Consider the following 13255-nt stretch of genomic DNA (forward strand, 5'->3'; position numbering starts at 1 on the left):
AAGTCCAACACTTTAGTGCAACTAGACAAAAGAAAAGAGTCCTGAAGGAAAGATTTGAAAATGCGCCCACCAATTCTTGATTATCACATGTATTTCTTTGCAAATTAGTGTGGCAATTAATAAATTGCTTTTCATGGGGAATGAAAGTTACATTTGAAAAGTTGTGCAGAGACATGCATTTAAACGAGGCCCTGTTAGGTTTGTCAGTGTCTGCTCCACACAGATTGCCCGTAGAATGCCATTACAGAATGCGTTGGAAATGATGTGCGTGTTAATAAGCTGGGACATCTGGTAACCAGCTTTTTTTCTGATTCATTAACTGACGCTGCTGCTGTGGCCAGAGGGGGTGATAGCAGAATTCTGGAGGAGGGGGGCAGTTTTCAGCCCAGAAGATGGACCCTTATCTATGCCTCAGTGCCTCAGCCCTGCTTCAGCCCTCAAAGCGTGCATGGATTCATACAGTTCAAGTGAGCAGCGTTACGAATGGTGAAATTCAGCTGAAAGGGCATCACGACCACTAGCCTTGAAGGAGCAACAATAAGAGAAATTCTGACATAAACTCTCAGACACACTCATACATTAATTAGGCACAAATTGAAATGACAGTAAATGATATTGTTTATTATTTTGCTCCATTCCTTAGTTTCATTGTACTGTTACTGCAAATAATCTGTTCAGCTTGGAAATACTTGTTCCCTAACTTCTCTTTTTGAAAAAATATGCAGAAAGGAAAACACAATTATGTGAAACCATTATAGTTATAATAGTAATAAACGAAACCAGGATCCTCAGAACTGAACAGTACTACAGTTTAAGCGAAAATGAGAAAAACAAAAAGCCACAGGAATTAATGAGCTCTGAAGGCAGATCCAGTAAATAAAATTATCATGCGACCCCATCAAGTGTTGTTTTTGCTCATCACACATAAATGAAACAGCTCCAAATGCTCCAGAGAGAATGATTGAGCAAAAGAAATGTGACTTGATAGTACATGTTGAGGGATGAAATGGACAATGAAGTTTCCATATGTTGTTGTTATGCAGTAATTAGAATCTGTCACACACTATTTCTTTCTCTTTCTCTTTTTTCCTTGGGCCTTATTTGCGTATGAGCTATTTAATGAGCACAATTATAAGCTTCAGATAGGCACCCATTCAGAATCCGAAGGAAGGACATGGGGCTGTATTAACTCTACTTCTCACTTGTTTTACTTGACCTCTGATGACCTGCAGAATTTATTTAGTAACATTTTGAAAGAAAGTACTATATGTGGACTCTGTCCAGGTCAGCTCTTAAGATTTACATTAAATTACCCATGTCCTCATCTTCCCTCGAAGTTACTGTGAATGTTTATGTTTAAAATACCTTTAATGACCTTTAACCAGACCAGTAAAGAATTCTAATGCCACACATTCACACTACTTAAGTATTTCTTTTGCATTAAGAAGATACAATGGTACTAGAAATCATACGATTAACAATCCTCTATTCCTGGCTGTACTTAACCTCAGAAATGTACGATGTTTCAAGACATTAAACTGCACTCTCCTTTGGGTGTCACGCTTATCTCAACTTAACAAGAATTCATTTTTTATTACGTAGGCTGAGAAAAAAATGCCACTCCCTTGTTTGTTGACACTGTCTTTTGTTTGTTGATTAAGTTTGTTGGTCTGCACCATAGCGACCTTTGAGATTGACTCTAAAGAGTGAGGATGTGTCTCACTCATCACAGATGCTACTGATATGAATTAAATACATACAGTATATAAATGTCTTTATATTGTTGTTCACTGTCATTCTTGCTCTGTTACAAGTTTGGTAAGGCTTCATTCCTGGGACATTCATTCATATTTTTGTCATTCAAATTTTGTAGTAGATTATGCAAGCTTTTTTAGTATTCTTGCCAAGCTAATATATCCTGCCACAAGACAAAAATCTATGCAGTATTTTTTTCTTATCTTGAGTGAGCTCTAACCCCATGGAGAGAGTCAGTGGGCTGTGAGGCTGGCAGGAATATCATTGGCTGTTGAAACTGATTGGATGTCATTGGCTATAGCACAGCTGTTGGAGGAGACAGTGTTGGTATCTGCTGCATGTTGATGTGTGAAGTACAAAAATGAATCCTATTCCTCAGGAGAGCCCTGCATATGTCAAGTATATTGTCCCATTAAGCCAATCCATTTATCAACCCACTGAATGCCAATTAAATTGCACAGGATGGTGCAGGTATATGGTGGGTTGTTGGTGCCAAACTTTGCTACAGCTGAGCTTCCCTGGCTCAAAGCATTTTTGTACATGTGTTTAAAACAATTGAGACGTGGACCTTTCTGCTCACCTTATGCAAGGGGCTGCTTATAGAAAATAATGTCTCTGTGAAAAAAAAATGAAACAGAGATTGGAAGCATCCACGCTGAAATATTGGTGCATTTCTTCTTCATTCAATTTGGCCTCCAATGAAGATGTCAGGGATGGGGTCCAAGTTGTGCCAAATGTCTTCACAGCGTGGAAATTAAATCAGTGTAATTTCATCAGAATGCTGAAACAGGCTGTGGTGCAGTTTCAGCTGGATTCTGTGCCGCTACTGACTGCTGATGCTGCTGACTGCTGAGGGCCACAGCTGAGCCAGAACTGCCATCCTTCAAGGGGGAAAAAAAGAGAGAGAAACAACATGACTCCCAATCATTCCCATTCTGCCATTGTTAAGCTTTTCTGGCAGTTGCATATCTGTAAAGAGGGCTGAATCAGGCTCATCCATCGATCATTTGGACGTTACTCATACTTTTCCTTTCTTTATTGTTTTCTCCTTTGTTCTTTAAGGTGCATTAATGTACTGTACAATTTGTCTTTTTTATAACAGTTACATTCTGGGAATAGGAATATAATGGAAGAAAAAACACAGAGTAATTTCTTATTCAACACATTATTGTTGAAATAATTGTTCCATTTTCGTATAAAGAAAACATCATAAAAAATCTTACATTCTGAAATATGATTCATGATTCATTCATTTTTTCTATGACTAGAACCTGATTACCTTATACACAGATTTTTAGATATAAACTGGACAATGTGCTGGGTATACACTACTGTAATTCACAACCAATGTGAAAATTTTCCTAATTATTGAAATGGGATGCTATTGTCCAGAATTTACTCACCTAACTTTTTAATTGTAATTCTATGTTCAATTTTACTGTACCATTCAAGAATCATTTTTATTATTTTTAAAAATGCATTTAAAGGCATTTCTAGATTGTTTAGACATTGCCTTTGTAAATAAGTTACCAATATTTTGGGACCATATACTGTACATTCTTCTAGGTTTATACAACATGCAAATGTTGTTATTTTAATTATAGTGCATATTGCTGGAGTAGGTATCCAAAATGTCATCATACTGTACACCGCTTTAGAATGTAGACAAAATCTGGGAGATTTATCATTGATGATTAACCATTACCCTGACCTATACCTTGGATGATTTTAACAAATGAAACAACTAAACATGACACATGTTTATTCATCACCCCTTTGTATATCTTTACATGTGTGCTTTTACCAAAACTGTACTGCATATAGCTGGCCAAATATGTGCCAAGACAAAGTTCTCTTAGCCTTTAAGAACAGATAAAACACTTACACCGAAGACAAATCCATCCAATTGGATAGGACAGAAATCCTTAACCTCTGTAAGGAATTTTATAAAGATTTTAATTTTCTACCATGTTAAGTAACTCATGTCAGATATTATTAGAGGGACAGTAGGTCTTTATTTTGCAATGTGGCTGTGGGCATTATTAGCATTTGCCTTTTTAAATATTGTTTTCCTGTTGATACAAAGCTGGTTATATGGCAGTTTAAACTTCTAAATAATTAATGTAGTTAGCATAGAATATTGGTTTAATAGGGATAATGAGTTCATCATTTTGTGCATGTTTGTAAAAAGTTTATTCATTAATCTCTCATTTCTGCATATACAGTATAAAAAGTATACTTTTTATGAAAATGCATAAAAAACAATATGTGAATGATCTACAGTATATTATTAGTGATCTCTCTACATATTGACTTAATACCTTTTTATTGGTAGATATGTTATTGTAATGCTACGGGGTTCAGGCGGGCGCCCTTGCTGCATCAGGTCGGCCCCGCACCATCGGGGGCTCGAACACAGGACTCCCACGTCACTCAACAGGGACCCAGCCTGGTGAGCTAAAGAGAGATCTCTACCCAGCCTAGCGGCTGTGGTCCTGCTATTACAGGGAAGGGCGGTGACGTCACCGCTCTGGTAAGCCGGCTCTTACACAGTGCCTGTCGGCCGTATGCGTTACATTATGTTATCATTTTTTGAGAATGAATATGTTATATTCCTTATTATTAAATTGCGATTCAGATGTAATTCACAACTTGGCAAACACCTGGCAGATGATGATTAATGTAGACAGGTATGAAAACAAAACTGGAAACACTGAGCCTGAAGTTGCTTTTCATCTTCTAGCCCATGTGGGGAAGGAATAAAAAAGGCAAGCAAATGTTAGCATACATAGTTAAAACATGGAAGGTTATGTTAAAATTATACAATGCTTTAGTAAGACTTCTGTGACTGGTGTCCCATCCAGAGTTTATCCTGCCTTCTGCCTGTTGCTTGCTGGGATAGACTCTGGCTCTCCTGTGACCCTGAACTGGATGAAGTGGTAAGAAAATGGATGGACTAGTAAGACCTTATCTGAATACTATGCACAATTTCTGGCAGCATGTTATAAAAAAAGGTATTTCTGCTCTGGAGTCCAGTCCACAGCAAATTCTGAGACTTAAGGAAATGATCTGCACTGACAGGTTGAAGGAGCATAGTCTTTTTGGTAAGATCATTATTCCAGTACTGTATTCGAAATCCTCAATGGCATTAACAAAGTTAACCCAGTAGACTTAATCATTATGAACAGTGAAGCTGGAACCAGAGAACAAGGTAGCAAACTATATGGAAGTGCATTTAAAATTGAGAACAGGAGGCTCTTCTTTACACAATATGCTGTGGGACTTTGGAACAAGCTGTTGAGTCATGATGTTAAAGATGATCCTCTGACTTCTTTTAAGAAATAACTGGATGAGATCCTTGGATCAATTGCCCATTACAGTACCCAAACAGACTAGATGGGCCAAATGGCCTAGTCTTCATTGTAACCTTTCTTATGTTCTTACAATTTCCTGCATTGATTCTGCAATTTGACAGTATTTATACTATTTAATTTTCGATGCTTTCATGATTTGTCAAGAATATACGTATCCTTACTAGTCACCTCAATCTAGCAATTATGTATGAAAAAGACATTTGCATGTGAGAATATCAAGAAGAAAATCCTTAACATAACTGATATCTTTCTCTTTGTTAATTTTTGTGGCAGAATGAAACCTCAAGCCAATATTCATTCTCAATATTATCCTTTTACGCAAAGTTCTAGAATTTAATGTCTCTTTTTTAGGGAGAAGCTGTATTGACCTTTTTTCTTAGCCACTAGAGGTTTTGTTGAGCTTTCAAAGATGCATAAACTTTCTCTAAAATCTTGGTTATTATGATTTTTAGGTGCTTATACAGTATTTTGAAGAAAATAATGTTTTTCTTCTTCAGCACAAGTGTTAGATGGCATTTTTGTCTGTTTAAAGATAGAAAGGAACCTGTTTTGTTTCATTCTGTGTTGTGATCCTCTGCTGTTTTAAAGACCATCTTGATGATATGATACACTGTCCAGTAGCACAAAGTGTTAAAGCGGATATACTCTAGTGGCAAAGGAGTAGAACACAGAATGAATGTGTTCTACAGTATGTACTGTACGTAACTTTTACATTCACAGACATGGCTTTTTAAGAATTTCTTTTAATTACTGGAGCTTATGTAAATGTGAGGGAGATAAATGGTTGTGACTGTGGGTGGCAATGAGGGTTACCATAGGTAAACCACATCCTGTGGCACTCTGAGGTAAAAGGTTCAAATATTTACTTGACATATTTGTGGGGAAATTATTAACTGTACTGAATTTTCAGCCCCTGTGTTACCCCTTCTTTTAAATAATTTTAATTTAGGGTTTTCATTTATGGTTTCCTCTAGGAAGGCAACCTTAAAATCACAGTACCAGGGGCTAACATTTTATGACGGCATTAAAATTCTTAAGCCAATCCTGAGGTCCATAAAAGAAAAAAAGTTTTTAGAATTCCATTTCTTTATGAGCTCAATGGTGGAGTATGTACAGATACACACATTCAGATGTGTACAGTTTTATATAGCCCTTGACCACTCAAACACCATTAAAATAAATAAAATGTACAATCAATATCATAATCAATGCTTGTGCACAACCTGTATCACTTCTAGAAATAATGAAAGAGAGCTTCTTTTGTGAAAAGGGTTTGCTTTAATGAAGAAAGTACGGTGTTCTTGAAGCAGCAGAGAAAGTAGGAAACTGCAGTTTATTTTTAGAGAAGGATGGTGTGGTCTTCTTTAGAGCAGGATGGTTTAAGTGTGGAGGCTTCAGCAAGGAAAACCAGCCTTCTGAAGGGAGAACAGTTTTCGAAAAATAAAACAAGTAGTTGTTCTTTTTTAATCATAAGGCTAGCTTTATGTCCATTTATGCTGAATATTCTACTCTCATATTTTTATGCTCTTATCATTTTTTGACCTTTAGATAGCATTTACAGTATGTTCCTCTTCCTTACTGCCAAAATAAAAGTATCTGTGGCTAGTGGAAGGTAAAAGTATTTCTATTAACAGGTTCCTGGTTTCTTTTACCCACAGTAATACATGTATTTAACTTATATTGTTCTACATTTAATTTTCATAGACCTGTTCTGTATAGCAGCTAGAATAACACTAAAACTCCCATAATGGTAAAGTTAATAAGAAGTCAAAGAGTTCTACTGCAAAAAAGAGAAAACACAATCATACAGTACCAGTGCCTATAATGATTTAAATGCCAGGTATGTCCCACTTGATGAGTTTGTAATTATTTTTAATTTAATTTAAATTAATTTTTCAGAGTACATTTCATGTACAATGTTTGGTCATTTGGGCTTTTTAAAATAAAAGTATGATCAGAAACTTACAATTTCATGCAGGTCATGAATAATGTCATTAATTATACTTTACAAATCCACTAAAAATACCCTCACCCACCTCCAAGAAATGGCAGCAACACTCCCTTTAGCTGTTTTGGCAGACTGCAGAATATCAGCTCAATTTGGATTTCAGCTCTGGCAAAAATCAGTTGGAGACGGTTCTTCAGGCACTGAGAAAATTACAGACCGAAAAAGGAAATGTTATGCGTTAGTGCAAGGCTTTTACAAGGCACCCTCCAGTTTATCTCTGTAAGGGCAGTCATATAAATAAGAAAGTTTTGTAAATAAATTGTTGATAGGAAACCAAAGTTTAAAGTGAGTATAGGAAAATAAACATATTGACATTTTAGGTAATGTTAATAAAATATCCTGAGTTGTGAAGGGTTATAAATGTGCAGTTAAATGTTACTGTTTACAGGATAACAGTAAATTGATGTCTAAATTGCAAAGCAGATTTTTTAACTTTTCAAGGCATTAATTAATAAAGAATGAAATTGAATAAAGAACAACCAAGGTACTTTACATTATTTTGTTTTGCCTCAAAAGTAATTAGAAATAAAACTCTAGCAATATTACACAAATGTTTACGTAACAATACTCACTTGAGATAATCACGCGAACAGAGATGCATACAGTAGTTCTCCAATTCGCTTATGTCACTGAAAGTCTTGAAAATGATTGAATACCTCAATCTTTTATTTTTGTTTTTTGCATCACATAGGATGAAGAAATAAGAAGACCTTAAAGTCTGACTTTACACATCACAATTATGAATTTCTGTTAAAGTCTCTCAGACATTACCATGAAATAACAGTAAAGATAAAAAAAAGGTCTGGATTATACACCTTACTTGAATCTTATCATCTGTGATTTCTGATTTCCGTTTTTTGTTTCTACTTAAACTGCTTGCCTTTAAACTCAATGAGAATGCAAAAACCTACAGTAGCTTTCATCAACAGCTCCACTTAAGATCAATGATCCAGTTTACTGTTACAGTATGTTGTTAAAACGAAACAATCTGTAAACAAAAAAAAAGGAACAGTAAAAGGAATAGTAAAATATTACCAAATCACGAACTACTGTAGGTCAACGCTTAAATCAATCAAGGTGTGTGTTCCAACTGAATAATTATTTTTCAACTAAAATATTTGATAAAAGAACAATGTAAAATATAAGCAATTTTATTACAGACAATTATTTAATAACTAAAGTGTAATACTCACAGATGTCATCATTTTAATCTATTTGTACACTGTGCTACTTTATAGGTAAGATACTGTACAGGGTATGTATTGTTCTTATATTATTATTGAGGTTTTGAGGATTGAAGTAATTTGGATTGGTTTGCCACAATGTATAGAATTGAGACAATGAAATGGAAATTCAAAATATAATTTAACCTTAATTTTATTTACCTAGACCGTCCGAAATATCGCAGTTCTTTTTAATCCGCGCATCTGGACGCCACAGCTGCAACATGTCTGGGTAAGGTTCAAAGCTCCCCCTAACGGATTGTTTTATAGAAATTAAAGCTTCGTTTTCACGTGACATGATTTGACCAGAGTGCTGTTGGAAAGACAACAGTAAAGATCAACAGTAGAGTAGTACCGTAACTTTTTAAAGCTAGTTTAACTCTTTCAGATTCTAATGAACATTTTTCTTTTTTTTCTTTTCATTTGTCTCATAATTTATGCAACGCGAGTTTTCTAAGTGCATGTGCCTCTTAAATAGATATTTTCTTATAATTATGGATCAAAAAAAGTTAGAAGAAGTTCATAGCTGGTTTATCGTATTGAAAGTGGCGTGCGTTTTTTATCTAGTCAGCAAAGCCGAATGCTACAATCTGGATATAGAGAATCATGTAATTTTCAATGGACCAAAGGGATCTCTGTTTGGATATTCAGTTTTGCTACACAGTCATGAAAATCAGAATTGGTAAGTGTAAAATAAATTTATTTTCTGACAATAATTTTATTTTAATGCTTGACTTTTAAATGAACGTTGTTTTTCAGAGAAATTAGGATATTCGTTTGATGGTTTCTGTTTCATCCGTGGGTTAACGAACAAAGCTGTCATTATTAAGTCATTTCCAGAATGCAGTAAAATGCAGAGCATACAAATTAGCCTTCTATGGAAGTACAAAGCGCTGTTTAATTCTGTAAGAGGCGATTTTGTTCCTACTACTTTTATATCTGAAGATAACTGCACGTTTTTAACAAGCGGTATGCTAATTTTAAATTAATCGCCAATCGTGTTAGTGTAAAACATCATTTTTGTGTGTTCTAGGTTGTTAGTGGGAGCTCCAATTGCTAATTCAAGTAGTAACCAAGCCATCGTCAACCCTGGTGCAATTTTTAAGTGCAACATCAATGACATCAATCACTGTGAGCAGCTACCTGTCGGTTAGTATTGATTATTACAAAATGTTTTCAGTTAATGACTTATGTAATTGAATCTCTTGTTGCGTTCAAATCTGTTATTTCAGTAAAAATAATGCGTTTACAAATGGCAAAGTATTTTTTTTAAACTGGTTGAAAGTAATTACTGAACATACTGTATAGTAATACTAGACAGGCTTTTCTGAGGTGTTAAGAGACGTTTTTCTTGTTCAGTTTAGTCCTAACGTCATGACATAGAGAGGTTGCGTTTATCAGCCAAGTAGATTGGAACTGTTGAATCTTGTTTCTGAAGTTGAAATCTTCGATTACCATTAACATAATATCATATTTGCCTTTATATTGTATAGTCTATGTTAGGATTTTCAGTAGTGTTTCATAGCTGGAGCGTTTTTAAATTTTTAAGCTGTTCCAGCACGTGGTAAGAATTTAATGAATCAGCTGTTGGGATATGACATGGCCATGCATAAAGTATGAGTTTGCAAACGATTAGCTTAACATATGAACTTTTCATAGTTGTATTTTAGTAATAATATAGTTATACTATCAGTTCCCATTATTACATTGAAATGTGTGCGAAGTTTACGGGGAGATATAAGGCTTTGATTCGCACGCTGTGAACCTACAACGTTCACTTAAGCACTTGGGGATGTAAGCCAACGACATACACTGTATAAAAGGAGAAACTGAAAAATCAGCAAAATACTGTATACTGTTGTATTTATTATATTTATGTCTTTATGTGCTGTATACAGTACAGTGTTTCTACAAAAACATCTGGAAAAGTTCAGTGTACCTATAGATGCTTAGAGTTCTTCCATTTCATGGAGCATAGCTTTTGAATATAACAGAGATGTGATTTCAAATTTAAAAGTGGTTATTCTTGATCTATGATTGTACATAATCAAATCCACTGAAACTCCACAGGGTCTAATGTGTTAGCTTCCGTTACCCTGGCACAGGATCCACTTAATTCAATTACAGATTTACTTAATAAATTATTTACTGTACATATTGAGACACATGCTGAAAGATGTCTTTCAAATACGCAAACACTGTAGATCTATTTTCTTCAAGCAGTTTTAGTGTGTCATAGATAACTGGTACTTCTTATCTCACATAAAAGATGGAATAACCGTTTTTCTCAGATGTATAGTAGGATGATCCTGTAGATCACGGCAGGACTTTTTTTGCAGGGAAAACCCAGCATCTCACAATGACTCAGCATTTCAGTGCTCATTTGGTGAGCCACCTATCATCTCCCTCTGCCTCTTCAGTAGATTGTAGGGTGACTGTGTTGGATGTTCTGAGATAACACATGGTTAGACCAAAAGGAAAGGAATTGAATGCATTGCACTTACAAGGTGTTTTTCTTGACTGAAATACACCCAGAGAATTAACTTCCCCTTTTTCACAGGAAATTCTCTGTGACCCCTGACAATATGTTTCAGCCTTGAGACCTTTAGTTGCCCCTGAGCCATAAATAACAAGTAAAACTGAAATTAGCAATGCAAGTCTCTTTTAAGTGCTAAAAATTTTAAGTCTGCATTTCGGTTTTCAGAAGGGTTTAATGAGGTTTTTAAGCACCGCGCAGTTCTGCTTAATTGATAAAATATGTTATTGGACACATAACTCTGAATCTAGTGTACATACAGTATGTTTATCTTGGCTAGCAGGTATATCACCCTGGAGCTCTCAACCTGGCTACCTACTGAAGTTAAGCAGGATTGAGCCTGGTCAGTACCTGGATGGGAGACCTCCTGGGAAGCTATGGTTGCTACTGGAAGTAGTGTTAGTGGGACCAGTGGGGGGGGACGCCTACCCTGCAGTCAAGTGTGGTCCTAATGCCCCAGTATAGTGCCCCACACTACTGTATTGGGTGCCGTCTTTTGGATGAGACGTTAAACTGAGGTCCTGACTCAGTGGTCATTAAGATCCCTGGGCATTTCTCGATAAGAGTAGGGAGTTATCCCAGTGTCCAGGCAAAATTCTCCCCTCGGCCTTTACCATGGCCTCCAAATTGTCCCCATGTATGATTGGCTTGCACTTGCCCTGTGATGGACTGGCGCCCTGTCCAGGGTGTACCCTTCCATTGTGCTCATTGCTTGCTGGGTAGGCTCTGGCTTCCTGCGACACCGTATGGTATAAAGCGGTTTGGCAAATGACATGACATGTTTAACTTGTGTTTCAGGTATTGAAGAAGACAATTCTTGTGGAAGACATTGCCTAGCTGAGAAAGATAATCAATGGCTTGGTGTTAGCTTATCCAGACAATCTGAAGAGGGATATATTGTGGTATGTAAAACACCATGATATTTCATTGGGGGAAGCTTCATCCACTCTTTAGAATAATGGAGTATGAGTTATATGGGGCAATACAATGACACAGGGGTTATAGCATTGCTGCCTCACATAGCTGAGACCCTGGGTTCAATTCCTGACTTGGGGGGCTATCTGTGTTGAGGTTGTATGTTCACCCATGCTCATGTGGGTTTCTTCTGGATGCTTTAGTGTCCTCTCACAGTACATTGGTTTATTAATTGGCCTATAGAAAAACTGGCCCTAGTGTGAGTGTATACATATTTATATTTTTATCTGTGTGTGCCCTGCAATGGACTGGTATCCCATCCACTATGTCCACTAATGACACAGTGTATCCATGTGCTTATTACTTGCCAGGATTGGCTCTGTTTTCCCCTCTAACCTGAATTGGATAAAGTGGTTTGAAAATTAATGGATGATTTATATGAAAGCTTTAAATTTTAACTCAAATACCAAAAAAGGCTATCTTTCCACACCTGTGTTATCTTTCTTTGTTTTCATCCTTAATCTCTGTTTAAGAATTTTGTTCTGAAAAAGAAGTTTGAAAATAAATATGTCTTTAATCTATAGCATTATTAGTGAGTTAAAGTCTATTACTCTTGGTGGTAATTTAGCTTTTTAGTCTTTTGCAATGATCAACCATTCAAAAACTTATAGTGAGGAAACATTACATTAATGCTTTATAATAGAAAAATGAAATTTTATAATAAACGAATATTTTAAATGTTTGCTATACTATATATTGTATATATGATGTGTTCTTTATTAAAAATAATTGAATCTGTCTGTTTTCTCTGCAGGCTTGTGGACATAGGTGGAAAAATGTATTTTATATGCATAAAGAAAATCAGCATAAGTTGCCTCATGGTATTTGCTACAAAATAAGCCCTGATTTAACTTTCCAACAGACATTGACTCCCTGCTACAAAGGTCAGATATAATTGTTTGTCTTTGTATACATATACAGTAAAAACTCTTGTTAAACAGTAGAAAAAATGCAGTGGAGCAGGATTTAAACTTGAGGTAAAGCTTTTAAATGAGACGTAAACAGAAAAGATTTTTTTACAGCCTTAAACTCAGTTTTTCAGTTCAGAAAAGCTGTCCAAGATGAAAAGTAAACTTTAGACAATATAAAGCTATAAAAATTAAAGGAGTATTCTAGGGATTTTGGTAATGGCATCATTTCATCATTTGTAAACATGCTTCTGACAAGAAAGTTTGTTACATGTACCGTAGTATATTGTAGATCACATGACACATTGAAGTCATATACTGTACCACTCGCATTTCTCCATTGTGTTGTTATGGATATGCAGTACAACGGGGTAATGCATGACATTATTAATCCCAGATGGATATAGAAACTCTTTGGTGATACTTGCATTGAGGGGACACTTATCATATTGAAATTAAAATGACAGAATTGGTGT

The 13255-nt window shown here is 35.7% G+C and overlaps 1 protein-coding gene and 1 long non-coding RNA gene across 4 annotated transcripts in view; one reads left to right on the forward strand and one right to left on the reverse strand.

Moving 5' to 3' along the window:
* Positions 1-600: 600 nt before the first annotated feature.
* LOC148649033 (uncharacterized) lies at positions 601-8657 on the reverse strand. Of its 2 annotated transcripts, none has more exons than XR_015926278.1 (3): positions 8508-8656; positions 7166-7277; positions 601-2636 (listed from the first exon to the last, which is right to left on the reverse strand). It is a non-coding gene; the product is annotated as an uncharacterized LOC148649033 (long non-coding RNA). The 2 variants fall into 2 exon arrangements; XR_015926279.1 differs by lacking the exon at positions 601-2636 and adding an exon at positions 6343-6544 and having other exon boundaries at positions 8508-8657.
* Positions 8658-13255, forward strand: part of itga4 (integrin alpha 4) — a 39944-nt gene continuing 35346 nt past the window's right edge. The window contains exons 1-4 of one of the 2 annotated variants that reach the window (XR_015926275.1): positions 8658-9042; positions 9394-9509; positions 11695-11798; positions 12626-12755. Coding sequence is in view for 1 of the 2 variants with exons in the window: in XM_088605157.1 (XP_088461283.1) it covers positions 8798-9042; positions 9394-9509; positions 11695-11798; positions 12626-12755 (595 nt within the window). In the remaining variant the exon portion in view is untranslated. The remainder of the gene's footprint in view (positions 9043-9393; positions 9510-11694; positions 11799-12625; positions 12756-13255) is intronic. The other variant, XM_088605157.1, reaches the window with a different exon arrangement.

The sequence above is a fragment of the Lepisosteus platostomus genome, chromosome 14 (assembly GCF_059453375.1).
Source record: "Lepisosteus platostomus isolate fLepPlt1 chromosome 14, fLepPlt1.hap1, whole genome shotgun sequence".
NCBI lineage: Eukaryota > Metazoa > Chordata > Actinopteri > Semionotiformes > Lepisosteidae > Lepisosteus > Lepisosteus platostomus.